This window comes from Notolabrus celidotus, chromosome 6, assembly GCF_009762535.1.
Source record: "Notolabrus celidotus isolate fNotCel1 chromosome 6, fNotCel1.pri, whole genome shotgun sequence".
In the NCBI taxonomy this organism is placed as follows: Eukaryota; Metazoa; Chordata; class Actinopteri; order Labriformes; family Labridae; genus Notolabrus; species Notolabrus celidotus.
In genome coordinates, this window is record NC_048277.1 from 17,886,234 (window position 1) to 17,902,705 (window position 16,472).

Below are 16,472 nucleotides of genomic sequence, written 5' to 3' on the forward strand. Positions count from 1 at the left end.
CTACATGATTTGGATGGAGCCGATGAAGAAGTCTCAGACTGATAAATTCTGTGTTTATCCGCGGACCTCGTTTCATGGAGGAAAGTCCTTATCAGAGGCCGTTTGATGTGCTGAAATATCACACCGAGGTTTAGTTTGGATGTCATGACTGTTTGACTGTTCTCTCTGTTATGATGAGCTATGTCTTTCATAGTTACTGCCACCACAAAACAATTAGCAGGATAATTAACAGTCAACCTATTTTTCCCCCCTCAAGTATGAGCAGAGATACTTTTGAACCAGCGGTCAGATCATAAAACTTTATCTAAGAAGAGAGGAAAAGTCTATATCGAAATAATTCAATCAGTTTCATCACTTCAGAGAGAAATGATTAACTCCCCTCTACCAGACCATTGGGTTACTCAATGAAAGAAATTATATGGAAAATTGATAGGGATTTTAACTTGTACCCCAACCCTCACACTCAACTCCCCCACCCTCACATTAGATTCTACCCTTGAGAATTAAAGTTATCTTTGAAGCATTGCTCGCACTCATTCTTTTTCTCTCCATGTCCTCTCTCTGTCTGTCTCTCTGGTCTGTCTCTCTGTCTGTCCATCTGTCTGTCCGTCTGTCTGATTCAGGCTTTGAAACAGCCCGGACTTTTGCTCTTCACGGTGCCCATGTGATCCGGCGTGTCGAAACTTGTCCAGGGCCAGCAAGGCGGTCAGTCTCATACAGGAGGAGTGGGTAAAGTGGCAGTATTACCTTGAAAGAATGACCACACATGGCGTGAAACCCTTCAAAATAAAAGCCTGGTCATGGTCAACACTCTTGCATGAAAAGGAATGGGCCACATCTTATTTCTCTAATGAGAAACAGTGATGAAGGCAACTGTATTTTGGGCTTCATAGAAAATATTGATCTGACTTGTTCTTATGTGAGCCAAAAGTGTATGTGTGACACAATTTATATTTCATTTCATTCACGGTTCAGTAACAGGAAATAAATGATTGAATTTTTTGGCAAAGTATTCAAAATTTTCTTGATGACGAGAAACCTTTAGAATAAAAAAAAGGATTTCAGTTGAAGAATTCATATCAAGGTTCTCAAAGACTGCCTTAAATTTACCTCAGAAGAAGGCGAAGAAACATCTGCATGGATGTCTCTGCATGAGGGTATTAGAGAGTTAAAGAGAGAGAGCTCAAGTGAGAGAGGGCATCTGATAATTACCTGAGATTATTGCTCTAATATCGCTGTGCTGGTGACACATCCCCAGATTTACGAGTGTGGGAAAATAAACAAGTGAAATGTGGGTGCTGGAGCAGAAAGAATAAGCCATTAGCACTGGCTTGATTACAGAGAGCAGGACTTGAAGAAGACGGAGAGTGATGTGCTCAGTGCAGATATGGAGAAAGAGAGAGAGAGAGGTGGGGGGGAATAGAGGGGGAGCGAGCAAGTGAGGGAGGCAAACGCCTTTGAGTGAGAGTAGATCTGCAGTGTTTAACTCACCCGAGTCTCTAATTGAAGTGTGCCCCTGGGCTGTCAGTGCTGCTGCACAGTGTGAAATCCAGTGTACAGATCTATTAACGTGGTTGCTTTTTCCAAACAAGAGAGGAAAAGCTCTGGTTCAAGGACAAAAATCAGACATCATATGAGCCAAAAGACTGTATAAAAAGATGTATGACATGGCCGCTCCTCAAGAGGGAAACCAAATTGTTTAGAGCTCTCCCTCTGACTGGCTGTCATAAAGCCTGCCTCCTCCATGTTAACAGATGGGACATAGGTCAACTTAAAGATCAAAACATAGGCCAAATGTTCACTCCAAAGTGGTATTTGTCTTTTTCATTTGTTCTTATCATGCTGCTTTGAGATGAAATCTTGATTTGTGTCCAATAGGTTTACTTCTAATAAATTATTTGATCCTAAAAATTGGGTATAAGGCCATGATTGACAGCTATGTTGACAAATCCAGCTCCCATGCTCTTCAGACTAACAGTGTAGAGGAAGAATGGCGAGAAAAAACACTACCACGAGAGTCTTTGAGCTCTCCATAAACATTAGTCGCGTCAAACGGACGCCAAAGTTGCAATGCTGTAAAGTATAGGGCTGTCAAGGTACACGTAATGGTACCGAAATGTTTCTTTACAAGACTTTGGTACTTCAAATCCAAGGTCCCAACACGGACCTGAAGACTGGAGAGCAGCACACAAACAGCATGTATCGCCCATCATGTACTAAAACATCCGTAACAGTGACACAACAAATCGCCTCAAAGCATCCAGAGTTTTTTAACTTGTGATCTTTTTTTAAAGCAGCTGAGCCGCACAAGATTTATTTTAATTTCTTGGTGTGTTACAATGATCAAGACCAACGTGGTAGCGTAACCAATGACATTGAGTACATACAGCTGCACTTACTAAATGACTGCACAAGTTGACATTACACAGGAGAGATCCCACAACAATCAGGGCATTTAAAGGAGGGATGCGATAAGAGTACTGTTCAGCGCAGGGTGTGTATCTATCACAGAACAGGAGCAGGAGGGGCACAGTGAGCAGAGAGTGCACTCATTAATTGAGTACAGATTGTGTCATCTCTCAGAAAAAAAATCATACCCAGCCTGTGCAGGGGGCCGTAGAACACAAAACTAAAATGGGCCACTATTTAGTAACCCTTAAAAATCTTGATCCTGAAAACCCAGTTCATCAGGGTGGTTGATGTCTAGTGTAGTAAACAGTGGTGTTCCTGTGTATGCATGAGTTTGTGCAAAACATGCAAAAGTGCATGTTTGAGTGCGTCAGCCTGTTCCCTGTCAGCCCTGCAAATGTACTGGCTAAAATTGGTGCTTGTGTGTTAAGTTATAACTCTGCATTATTCTGTTTTTTATTCTATTTTAGAAATTACATTTTTATTAATCTAAAGTGTTACACAAATGAAATCTAAGCCTAAACTGTCAACGCTGCACTTTAGACAATATGTAAAAGTTCTTTAAGTTCCTTGGACAGGAGAAGAATTTTATGTGTTGTTTCCATGGACTGTATAAAATATGGACGTAGTATCCGTGAGGCCATCCATCTGTTTCTGAAGCGCTGTTTTGAGGCCAATCGTCAGCGGCAGCCATATTGCTGCTGTCGTGCGATTGTGACGGAGAGAGGCAGAGTTTGAGCCTCCTAGCCAACAGCTGCAGTGTTCCCGCAGTCAGCTCTGCCTCTTATTGGATGACTCGTAATCTCAATATCTTCAAAATTGCTAAAATTCACCCCCCTCATAGTGCACCGATCAAGAAATGAGCTATCCAGCCTACACTCGTCTTTTGTACCAGGCTGTAACATGTTTATTTCTGCTGTACAGATCGTCTTTTTCCCATTCATGTGTATGTGACTTCAAGCCTCAAGTGGATCCTCGATGAACTGCAGTTTTTAGCACTTCCGCATTGGACTCATATTTTTTGACCGGGGGTTGCCGCTTGGTTGTTTCCCTTACTAAACTGAAAATGGACCAAACAATGACTTCAAAATTGAGATGCATGTTGAAGCAAATTTCTTTCTTTACTGGTCTACTCTAGACTGTGTGGAACTATGAGATCTCTGCTGTTATTATCAATCAGTTAAATGTATGGTATGGTTATCAGAAGAAGTGGGACATCAGCACTGCAGCTCCACCAGCTGAGCTCGACTGTGCAGACTCTGGCTCCAAATATGCAAGATGTTAGAAGAATCAAAACTATGTAATTACATATTTGTAAATTAAAAATCCGTCTTCTACAAGAGGTTAAGTGATTGTTGACCTCTGCAGTGTAAGTGATAGTCTTCCCCATTTGTGGCCCATTGGTATGTGGCATGTGCAGAGTGTCAGCAAATTAAATGATTGAGTTAAAAGAGTTCTACATAGTTCAAAAAAGAGCAGGGGTGAATTAGCATTCCCTGAGCTCACTCCATATTTCCTTCTCAAGGAATCCCCCATGTTATAGGCTAATGAATAAAAGTCACAATATCAGAATAAATCTTTGCTGCAAATTTTCCCCTCTGGCGACATTATTAATAGATTCAGGAGAAGAATAGAGAGGAGGATTAATCTTTAAGATGATGGATTGACTCTGCTCGCCTTCCCATGCTCCTGCGTTAAGGTCATTTTGATAAGACGGTATATTTTGGGGTCCTCTGTACAAAAGGTCGTCATATCTACTTCCAGGTCTCTCTCGGAGTTCCGCTCTGGCTGCCAGGAATGGAAGTGCTGTCCCGATTGCACATGCCCTCTGACCTCTAACTACCTGCTCACTGTGACTCTGAACTCTGTCTTTCTCTGACTCTCTCTCTCTTTCTCTTGCGAGTCTGGCTGTGTGGGCGAGTGTTTCTGCTCAGAGGTGAGACTGATGGCTCTGTATACTGACAGTGGGTATAATAGTGGGGTCAGCGATGGATAATGGGCAGGTCAGAACAGTCACTGGCTGTTAGGAAGAGCGGGGTTAGGAGGCTTATCCTTCCTAGCAAATCATACTGTGCTCTGCCAGGAATGTCTTCAATACAAACAGAATAATAAAATGAATAGAAAGTTCCTGGAAAAAAAACTGTACTTAAATTTCACTTTAGCTAAAACTACAAGTTTTTGTTCCTACTATGAGCTTTACTAACCAGCTTTACTGGCTGTTTTTTTGCTGACTTTATATCAGGAAATTAGCTTCCTACTGTGTTTATGCTACAGACAGTTATCATGATGGGACTTTAGCTGCAGCCCCACCGCAGGCCTCATCTGAGCACAATGTGTTGTTTTCTCTGCCTCTGTTCGAGCGGCGATGTGAGAGCCCTCCAGCAGGCTCATTAGGGGAGTTTAGAGCGGCGGAGAGGGGATAAACATTTACCTTATGATTGTGTTTTACAATAAGGCTGATGCTGGTTGCCTTTATAGGGTTCAAAGGGGGCTGATTTTACAGGCTGTGATAAAGCCACAGTAAAAGTAGGAGGGGATGAAGCAGCAGATGGGTGCTGGAAGAGGTAGCAAGACGGATAGAGACGGAGAAAATACTGAAAGTCAAGCATGGTTGCACATTTCCACCAAAAAGAGACTAGCAGGAAAATAAAGCTCATTGTTCATTTTATTTTGAAAGTTCTATAAAACGAGTGGCTCTTTGGTAGTCCTTAGCCTTTGCCCTATGATTTAACTGCTCCTCTCCCACAGCCCCTCGCCTATCCATCTCCTATTCCACTCACATTACAGACAGGTTATGTTGCTGGTTAACAACCAAAGTGTTGCCTGTGTGCCAGAGATTTATTTTTCCTGATTTCCTTTAAAATTCTGCTTATCTTTGACTCCCATGTCTCCCTCAGAGAGCTGTAATGGACCCCCCTGAGATGCAGTCCACTGCATGCCAGGCCAACCAAGGCCCTTTGCCCCTGAGTGGAATATAATTCACAAACACACATACGCACACAGCCATACATGGTCTTATTTTGTAATTTCTTTCCTTTTTTTTCTAATCCAAAATGCTTATTTCCCCCTCTGCCCCTCTCTACAAAACATGCTAATGAGATGCTTTGTAAGGGCGTTAATTAGCGAGCTAGTCACTGATTGCTGTGCTTGTTTTTGTTGTGTGTATGTGCGTATGTGTGTGTGTGGCAGGGGGGGTATTAATATGGCTGTGTGCTGCTGAGGAGAGTTCTGTCAGGGTCTGCTCTGGAACCAATTAGGCTAAAGCTCAGTGTCCACCGAGGCTGCTGGGAAGTAAAAAAAAAAAGGCTGCTGCTTGCAATGTCAAACACTAACATTAACACAGGCTGAAGAGGCAGTGTGAGACATGCAGACTGAGAGCTGATAAGTAGTGGTCACTCAGACAGACAGACAGACAGACAGACAAACAGACAGACTGATGGACAAACAGTGGCTATGCTAGATTTAAAATCAGTTTTATAATCATGCTGTCACAAACCTCTATCACCAATTTTTTTCTCCATACGTCACTGGCTTGATTTGTGGAATCTACCCAGGACTTTAGCCCGCAGTCGAAACGCAGACAACAATGGGGGCACAGGAACCTTTTAGTTCAGGGTGAAGTAGTTCCAGGGGCTAAAAGACCCTGGAACTCTTGGTTGAAATGCACCTATAGATGATCTATGCTGTGCTGTAAATACTCTTACATTCTCATGCTGTATCATAGTGTAACAATAATGATCAATCAGAGGCACAATAATTCAAGTGCAATTTGAGTGTTTGGTTTATACATAGCAGGAGTAGAAAAGGTCTTGAAAGATAAATTCAACTTCCCATTCCTTTCAGACGCACAAGCTAACAAGTTCACGCTGACTTTCCTTGCTCACAGCCAATGATTTAAAATGAGAAGGTCACATGGTGGTGTGTCATGGCCTACATGCATCAGTGTGAGGTGACGAACTTCTGGAGGAATGCCACTTTTCTAACAGAAAAAGACTGTCATGCGTGACTTTGTTCTTGAGGGCACATTCCGGCTCCTTTCTGTGTCATCCTCACTCTACCTTTATACCAAATCCCACTTGTTTGCACAGGAGGAGTGGTGTGTGTGTGTGTGGTGTGTGTGTGTGTGTGTGTGTGTGTGTGTGTGTGTGTGTGTGTGTGTGTGTGTGTGTGTGTGTGTGTGTGTGTGTGTGTGTGTGTCCGTGTGTCCGTGTGTGTGTGTCCGTGTGCGTGTGTGTCCGTGTCCGTGTGTGTGTGTGTGTCCGTGTCCGTGTGTCCGTGTGCGTGTGTGTCCGTGTCTATGTGTCCTTGTATGTGTGGTCTCATGCATCCGTGTGTGTGGTCTCATGCGTCCCTGCAGTTGCCCGTTTGCCCGGTGCATAACCTCCTGTGTCAGTCTGACAGGCCCTGTGCCCCCGCTGGCCACCACGCCATGCCACGCTCCTCCCGCTGAGGCCAACAGGAAGTGACACATGTGAAATGCTGACCTGGTGGGTTGCAGCCCCCCTCCAGGGCCTCAGGATGCTGCTCATTTAGACTCTCTTCCCCTGCCGTTCCCCGGCCCTTTGTTTTTCTTTACTTTTTTTAATCTTTCAGAAAGGCCTTAAAAGACTTTTGTCCCTGTCTGTTCCCTCCAGTCTGTTCGATTTTGTTCCTCCGAAAGGATAATGGAAATCTGCCGATTTCTCAGGTCACTAAGTGAGTCTCTAGCACTCCTGTCTGCTGCAAAGTCATCCTTGATCATTTTTAGCTCTTAATTCATCTACTGATGTCTTTTAACATCGTTGAACATTCATTTTTTCCCTTGCACCTCAAATTTAAACAAAAGGCAACAGCAACTATCCAAACACTTCTCTGTGTATTTTTAATTACACAGCATACACACCTTTCTATGATGCCCCACATAGTTCACTTTCTTTCATTAAATTAAAGCATAGGCAAAGTAATCTTTTTGCATGTGGTTTTGCTGACACAACAGCCTTAGAGCTCAGATAAATCCAGCAGAGATTGTTGTTGGGGATGCTGAAGCCTGTACTTAAGCAGTCCTAGAGCCCCTATTTAGATTGGCCCCAAACCATACCAGAATTACACCTGCACTCCCCCCTCCCCTCTGCTGTCCCATTCCTCTCCTCCAACCTCAGGTGCATCATCCACTGAATCACTGAGGGAATGATGCCTCTCTCTGGTTTCCAGGATGTGGCATTGTGCAAATCGGTCTGTTTCTTTGCATATTAGCAGCATGCGTCCGCCTCTCCTGGGAGATCGTCTCATCTTTCTTTATCATTTATTTGTTTGTTTCCTTCCTGTATTACGCTTGTGGCCTGGGAATAAAAAAGGTCCCATGTCACCAACTATGGTCTCCATCAGCCTGGCTCTGAGGAGAGCGGAGCAGATTGATGGAATGAGGGTGGAATTGGGATATGTAAATTTGATGAGGAAACCCCCTTTGCCTCAAATTTATCCAACTCTGATTCCTTCAACAAGAGACCACACAGAGTTTAGAAACTCCAATAGGATTTACTGTAATATAGCACTGAAGATTTCTATACATTACACAGATGACTGTTACAATGAAGCCTGCGGGAATACTAAAGGAGGCTTTGTGTGGTATAGACTGTTAGCGTAAATGTGTAGCAGAACATAAGAGGGATACCTTGAGCTTTTACAGTTGTAAGCATTCTGTGCGTGTGTGTATGCATGGTTGTGCAGCCATGTAATACACTCCACAAGTTCAGTGTGTGGACACACGTTTGTGAACTTGCATGCACATTGCCCATTCACATGGTGTGTATTTAAATGCTTGATTATGCATTTTGCATAGCTTTGGGACATGCATCACTCTTCCCAGACTGCTAATAAAGTGACCAGGGAGATGGGGGAACCTAAATGAATCCTAAAGTGCCTTGCTTGCATTCCTCACTCCCTCACTCTCCCTCACCGCTCTGCTTAGTTATTCCAGCCCGTCGTGAGAAGCTGCGCGACGCTCGGCTCTCCTCCTCTTTATGTCTGTCTGCTACAGCCAGGTGCTCTGTCTCCTGGAGAGGTGTGGCCTGCTCCTAATTGCCTGGACCACAGTGAACTATGGGCAAACGCTCTGTGTGAAGGAGCACCGTGGAGGAATAATTTTGAATAAATCACATAGTTAGCCGGGTGCTATTTTCTGCTAAATAAGCAGTTCGGCAGTCGTCTCACATGGAGGTGCGAGCGTTAGAATGACGGGTCACTTGCCATAGGTCATGTTGGGGAGGATTTAAATGATTTAAATGATGTCACTGCTACTGAAGGGGACAGGTTGAGGAAGGATGTGTAAGGCAGCACCTCTTTGTTGTTTGAACCTGACAGACTCTCATCCTTCACTCCTCTGCTCTCCCCTCTGAAGGAGGGCTCATAGCCCTGGGACGAGGGCTTCTTATGATGAGAGAGGTGAGAGGTTGCTCGGATCTCTTTGCTCTTTCTCTCTCTGCCAGCGGTGAATGTTTTTTATTGAAGTCTGAGAAGTGCTGACCACAGAGAGACAAGTCCAGCACATGCTGTAATGTTTTAAACCAGGAGATGGGCCAGTTGTAATAAGATGTAGCCAAATTAACTCAGGCTCAGTAGATGTCTGCCAAACAAGCAAAAGTAGCACTGTTAAATGCAGATTCCATCTGGCAATGAGCTATAACATTTATCCAACATTACCCTGAGCTCTTTTAGCATCTTTAGCACTGTTTGAAATGAGCACATGCTCAGATAAAGTTCATAGGACATGCAGGAGGCTAATTAGCTGTAATTCTCCCTTTGATGTCTCTGTGAGATTAAATTGTCTGATGCTGTGTCTTGTCATACCCAAACAAGAGTATCATACATGAAAACTTCACGAGTGCGTATATGCATGTGCATACATGGCATGCATACATTTGGCGCTCTACATGTCTGATTGCATTTCACTTACGAGAAAGAACAAAAATACACAAGAGCAGCGCGCGTGCATGCACCCTGTTGTCACATTGCATTTCTTGTAAAGGACAGAAGGATTGTCTGCTAATGAACGGACAAGTGCGTCACCACAAGTCAACAGCTGCCATGTCAGAACACTCAGAAACTGTAAGTCATAGATTTCAATGTCAGGACTACCAAGAATACAGTGTGAGTACTTGTGGTCAAAGGCTCTCTATAGAAAGAGATGAAGCGATGATGATGATGATCATGATATAGTTTGACTTATTCACTTTGTCTGTTCAATTTTTTATTTAGAGATGTTTCTTTAGATCTTGCCATGTTTAACCATGTTTACGGTATGGGTTCATTTTTGTTTGTTTTCATTACACTCCTCGTGGATATGTGCCATGTTGGGGCAGAACTTAGCAAATCTTCCTGTAACTTTGCTACTTTTGCTGATATGGCTGTGTGTGTATTTCTGTGTGTGTATGTGAGTCTTGTGTTTATAGGATATCCTCTACAGTCAGCTCTCATGGAATTGATATCAGTGAGCCGCTCCAGGCATCCAAACAGTCCTGCCTCAGGCACCGCTATCATTATTTTCTGGAAAGTTGTGTGCATGCACGTGTGTGTGTTAGTATGTGTTAGTGTGTGCATGTAGGTATAGATGTATATGTGTGTTTGTATGTGCTTTGACACAGAGTTAACACTGGTTTACAGCTTAATCAGTCTGTGCAACTGAATGCATATTTATCTGAGAGAAAATTCATGCTCAAAGAATCAGACCTCAGCTCATACATCACTATCAAACACACACACACACACACACACACACACACACACACACACACACACACACACACACACACACACACACACACACACACACACACACACACACACACACACACACATTTCATTAGCGGGGCAGATTCAGGCAGCAGTAGATTAAAAACAACGTGTGTTTTTACAGGTCCATAAATCAAGCGTGGGACGAGGGGGATTCATTTAGAGAACAGCGGAGTTGTGGCGTAGTTGCCCTCACGTGACTAATGCTTAACTGCGATACTTTGATACACTGCCTTTTTATTAGTTTCATTCTCTCCTGCCCCATATCAATGATTATCTCTCTGCTCACATTTGACTTGCAGAGTAGGCTGGATGTTGTGCTCATTTTAGTCGAACATTTCGGTGATGAAAAGGAGTCCTGTTTTCAGATAACCTCAAGCTTACACATTGGCTTACAAAACAGTGTTTGCTGCAACTTTGTTAGGCGAGATTAATCCAATGTATAAAAAGGAGGAAAATCAATGTTTAACTTTATTTTTAAAGCAAAAGTCTCTTTTTCTTCTATTCATCCATGTAGCCTGCATACCTGTGGGACTGCTGGATGAAAAGCAGGGCTATTAATCTGTTATTGCTATTTGTGCTGCTCACACTTTCAAAATGCTACCCGTGTTTTTAATGGGGTGTGAAGCACTCCTATAAAATGTTTTGTTGATGACTGATGTTGGGATATAAAAGCAACATAACACATGCACACCCACACAGGTGCTCCCTCTGTCAGCCTGTCTGAACTCAGAGTTCCTCCTAGGTTCATGTGTCTGTGTGTGTTTTTGTGTGTATATTTATGTATGTGTTTCTGTGTGTAATGCCCAGTTTCAGTGGTCTCAGGCTAGAGAGCAGGTGTAATTTCCTCTGCACTAAAACCTCCAACAAGTGGCACCAGGGGAGAGAGGAGCATATTACAGGTTCAAGCAGCTCTGCTCCTCTGGACCACAGAGAGCTACAGGCGCTCCTGACCTATGACCAGGTACAGCCCCTGTGTGTGTGTTTTTGTGTGTTAGTGTGTATGTTGAGGGAAGCTCCGGAGCGGCCTCACTGTTTTTTTCTCATAGTGTAAAGCCTTTATTAGGATACAGACCTGTTTGGGGGGCCGCAGGGCAATATTATTACACGTTCTCCAGCTGGGAGCATGTGTGTGTGTGTGTGTGTGTGTGTGTGTGTGTGTGTGTGTGTGTGTGTGTGTGTGTGTGTGTGTGTGTGTGTGTGTGTGTGTGTGTGTGTGTGTGTGTGTGTGGTGTGTGTGTGTGTGTGGGTGTGTGTGTGTGTGTGTGTGGTGTGTGTGTGTGTTTACCGAGTAACTTTTAGATAACCTGCTCTATATGGAGGCAGGTTAGAAGGTGAATGGTTTGGTAAATGTATCAAATAACTGTAATAACACCTGCTGTAAACCAGTGAACATAAATTGACCTTTGACCTCTAACTCCCCCAGTAACACCTCTATATGAACTTGTAGACTGGAGGGGCTGCAGTGATTGATTCTATCGAGGGCTGGGGTGACGTGAGGAGGAAGTGTGATGTTGTGTCAAACCTCTCTTGGGGCTTTTTGTGACATGATTTTTATATCATTTAAAAGAACATACCTGTACTCAATCAATTCAACCAGTCAGCCAATCAGTTTTTATTATTATTGTTTAGTTTGACACCAAATAAAATGTTCTCTCAATACATTACAAATGAAGAGCTGGTCAGACCATACTCTTTTTTAAAATTTGCTCAATTTACAGAGAACAAGTGTTAACCCATCATGAGCAAACATGAGCAACAGAAATAAAGTAACACCCGTGAGGACTGACTCTTTAACAGGCAGGAACCAACACTGAACAGTCATCGGCTGACACTGTGTTGGGCTCAGTGGTTGGGATAGAGGGAGATGCAGAAAGAAAGAGATGGATAGAAACAAACAAACAGAGAATAGTTAAAATTGGGTGATTCCCTTTTGGAGTGGCCAAATAACACCGCCAAGAATTACACTCCTGCTTCTGTCTACGTCTGCCAGGTATCTGCAGACATTTTTTTAGTGTTACAAAATTAAAAAATGTAAAAGATATATAGTTACTCATGATAATTAATATTGTATAGATAAAATGAGTCAACAAAGCCTGGTAGGACTTAATCTTTATTTATTATTAGGATCCCCATTAGCTTCCACATTGTGGTTGCTAGTCTTCCTGGGGTCCACACAACAAAACAAAAACAAGAAAAACAATTATTTAAAATCACACATTATCCATAAAACAAAGATGAAAATGAAAAATAAACTAAGTATCTGAGCAAATAAATGATGAGTAGCATTAAACTACAAAATAATGGAAACAAAAACAAAGTTGTCACAAACACATGGCACCAAAAATGAATAAAACAAAGACTTTCAAAACAGTGATTACAAAAGAAAATATGTTTTTGATCCTTCTCATGTTGGTGGGGAGTTGATTCCAGGCAGAGGAACCTCTAAAATGAACAGATCTCATCATACAGTTAGTTCTAGGACTTGGTGTTAGCAGATAATCAGTGCTCACATGACGTGTCGTATACCTATGTTTAAAACAGAACATTTGAGTATATTACAAAAGAACTGTGGTGTGTTATTCCATATAACAGTTTGCATAAATGACAGGAATATAAATCTCGTTGTTTAATTTTCCAAATCATTACCTCACTTTACCTCACTTAAAAGAAACTATTGTACAGCCAGCAAAGTAAAAAACAACAACATAATAATGAATAGATTTATGACAAGAATTGCACCTATAGTGAATCGGTGGAACTCATCTCTTCTCTGAAGGGCACCGCCACCTTTTAATACAGTGTCATGATGAATTAGTCCAAATAAAACCTCACACACTGCCATGAATGATGAGCTTATTTTTGTGTGAGTCCATTTTGGTGCAAGTTCTCTGGATATTTCCTTGAGTGAGTCTGCCTCATTAATTTATTTTGGTAACTGAATCTCCATTAAGTGTGAGTGAATGACCAGGGTGAGCCAACCAGGGTGAGGCAGAGGACCCGACTGATGGGTAGAGGGGAGAAAAGATCATGAGAGATACAGGGAAGAGGGCAGAGGATGGGTGAGGATGGGAGGGTGTGGGGGCCCTGGATGCTCATCCATTACATCCCACAGCGGCCCAGGGGTCGGCTTCAGCAAGACTGATTCGGAGCGATCAGGTTTGGACTCCATCTCCCATAAATCCTGGCATGTGACGCTGATGGATGTGGGCCATAAAGCCCCCTGCTCTGACATGTGGAGAGCAACATGGAGAACCATGGGAAAATGTGAGTGCTCCAGGTTAATGTCAACGAGGCCTGGGAGTGAAGAGGGGATGATGGAGGGAAGGAGAGGTGGAGATGTCCAGAGATCAAAGGTGTGGAGAGGGGGATTGAGAAGAATGAGCGGGCTGAGAGTAGGATGTGAAAAGAGACACAGGGTTTGTGAGGACACGGTAACAGAATTTACTGTGCCATCGCAATGATTCAGCTGTCATCATGTAGGTTTCCTCCCATGTTGCTTGTAGAGCATCATATACTCCCACATGGATGTCTTAATCATTTTCTGCACACTCATTTTGTAATTTAAATCCTCTCATTTAAAGGATGGCAATAAGCTACACGTCCATCCTGGTGTTTGGCGAGAATATTAGATTGTAATTAATTCTCTTTGTCTTTTCATTTATATTGTTATTGTATGTCTAATATGGCGTGCGATGCATGACCAAGATGAATATAGCTCATTAAAGAAAGCAACGTGATTATAATGGGGCCAAACACAGGAACTGCCGACCTGGCTAGACAGGAAATGGAGACATGTGTACTTCCTCATTAACGGAGCCCCATTTGGGCCATAAAGCATCATCCCAACGCGCACAAAGAAAATGCCCTGATTAGGGGGGTGGAGGGGCATCGCGGCCCTAATGAAGGCTTCCCCCACGGTCATTTATGATATTGGTATGGGTGGTATGGTGACTGGGCCTGTGGGATGAGCTGACTTGTGGAGATATGGACATGAGATAGCAGATGCAGTAGATTTTGTATGGACGGGAGGGAGAGAGAGGGCCGGAACAGGGGGAGCAGATCCACAACTCATTTGCAGGAGTCAGTTTTACTAGGTTGGGGCTAATGGAGATGAGCTTTTGTTGAGAGCCAAGGGAGACGCTAATTTAACATAAAACCAAAAGAGGTTTGAGAGGGCCGTGAAGGTGTGTTTCTGTGTCTGCGTGTGTGGTCAGCTTTTCTCACTTTATCTGCAGGCTCACCAAGTGGATTCTGAAACGCTGACCATCCTTTCCCTTAAAGCTCTCTCTCTCTAACTGCAGAAGAAATGCCAAAAAACAGTGTCACTTATCGTTTGCTTTTATTAAGATTACATTTTATCTCATTACAGTTTTTCTCGATTGTTTACACACTTTTTCTGAAAGCATGCCTCATACTCTTAGAACTCTACACACAAATCAAAAATCACACACACAATGGGCAAACCCCTCAATTCTCCTGCAAAATGAAACTTTACATTCAAAACAATTTTATTTCTTCTCAAAATGGTATTTTGTTTTCTAATGACACACACAAACTACCATATGAATGGACATTTATAAGAACCAGTTGAACACTGATGTGCTCAATGTAAAACACTATGATGAATGGAAAACACTTCTCCTCCATTCATCATAATGACTGAAGCCTGTTTTTGTTCAGTGTTACACTTACTACAAACAGTACATACATAAGTGTGTTGTATATATTTTAGAATATTGTTTTTATACTCAAAACACACAAATACACAGGAACAAATATATTTTATTTTTCCCCCAAAAAAACTGTGTACACAGTGCACATCCCAACCTACACAAAGTTGCACATACAGTGGTCTACATACAAAACAACAGAATAATTTACTGTATACAGTTACAATAAAAAAAATAAAATTAAAAACTATGCTGCATCCTCTCTTCTGTTTCGATCTGGCCACAGCACCTCATCCACATAAGTAATGTTTTCCCTGGCCAAGCAGCGGGTGAAATACAGCTCTGATTTCAATTGTAAAACTGTGTGACAGGTGTTTGCCCACGTGATGAGTCAGTGTGCATTCTAGGGCAATTAACTTTAGATTTGAATGACGGTGTGTTCCTTGTGAAAATAAGAGATTTTCTTCATGAAAATTGTGCCAAATACAGAGAATTGTGTGTACTGTTTTGAAAAAGTGTGTTTTAGAACTGCAATTTGAGTGTAAAGCAGAAATTGTGCTTGTAGTTTAGCATAATTGGTTCAGGGGGTTGGTGCATGGGTTACATGTTGTGGTCATTGTGTCTCAACTCAAGTACCAGTGTTTGTGTGTAAACCATTGAGAAAAACTATAAAGCGCCTCACAATATTACATTCAATCTTATTCAGAGACTTTTATACAGATCAACTAAGATCATGTTTTGAGAATGAGCTCCTTTTTTCTTTTTGTCAAGTGTTGAAGAGTGCAACATTTAATTTCTGCCTCTTAAAAAGTTTCATGTAAATAGAACAAAGTTTTTCTGCCACTTTTCAGATGATTTTATGAGCTCTACAAACATTTTTTTGAGGGATGGGAAGCATTTATTTGCACAGCTACAAGTAGAAATAGCTTTTATGTGAGCCTGAAAATGGGATTCATTTTGTGTTTATGGGTTTATTTTTTTGACCAGCAATATTGTGCGTGACTCCAACTCATTAGGCCTGGGCCACTTCATAAATTTCACACAGTTGTTACTTTGCCATTTTTGGTGATGCCAACGATACCACTTACCCTTTAAACTGTAATAAATGAAGTCTTTCATATCCCAGTGGCTCTAGCAGTCACAGAATGACTTTACTTCCGATTCAGATTTAAGTGAAGGCTTTACACTTCCACTTATTTTATAAAAGTGTACCAGGAAGAAATAAACAGAGACGTATATATGGAGCCAAAGGCCCCACAAATTCCTGGAATAACCTCATCCCATCTTCGCCACCATCTCCTCCCTCAGCCTCCTAAATTTTTCCACTTTTTCCTCATCCCCCTCTCCATCACTCCCCCCCACCATCGCCACAGCGGCTACCCGAGGCCCCCGTGTCCACCTCATTTATCACCTGGCTTTGATTCCTCTGCTTCCTGAGAGGGAGGGAAAGGAAGAAAGAGTTTAGGAAGAAGAGTAAAGAGTCATAACAAACCCTCCTCTGTTCTCTCTCTTTCATACCTCCCCTTCCTTCATATGTGTGTGAGCGAGAGATGAATGCAGCCAGTGGAATTAATTGCACTCCGTTACTGAAGATCAGCAAGTTTGCACTGTTGGCGTGCTGAT

At 42.5% G+C, this 16,472-nt stretch overlaps 1 protein-coding gene across 1 annotated transcript in view; it reads left to right on the forward strand.

Annotated features, from left to right (window-relative positions):
- The window catches only part of wwox (WW domain containing oxidoreductase), a 152,883-nt gene that overhangs the window by 13,470 nt on the left and 122,941 nt on the right, over positions 1–16,472 (forward strand). The window contains 2 exon segments of the mRNA XM_034686547.1: positions 624–668; positions 671–729. Coding sequence (XP_034542438.1) covers positions 624–668; positions 671–729 — 104 coding nt within the window.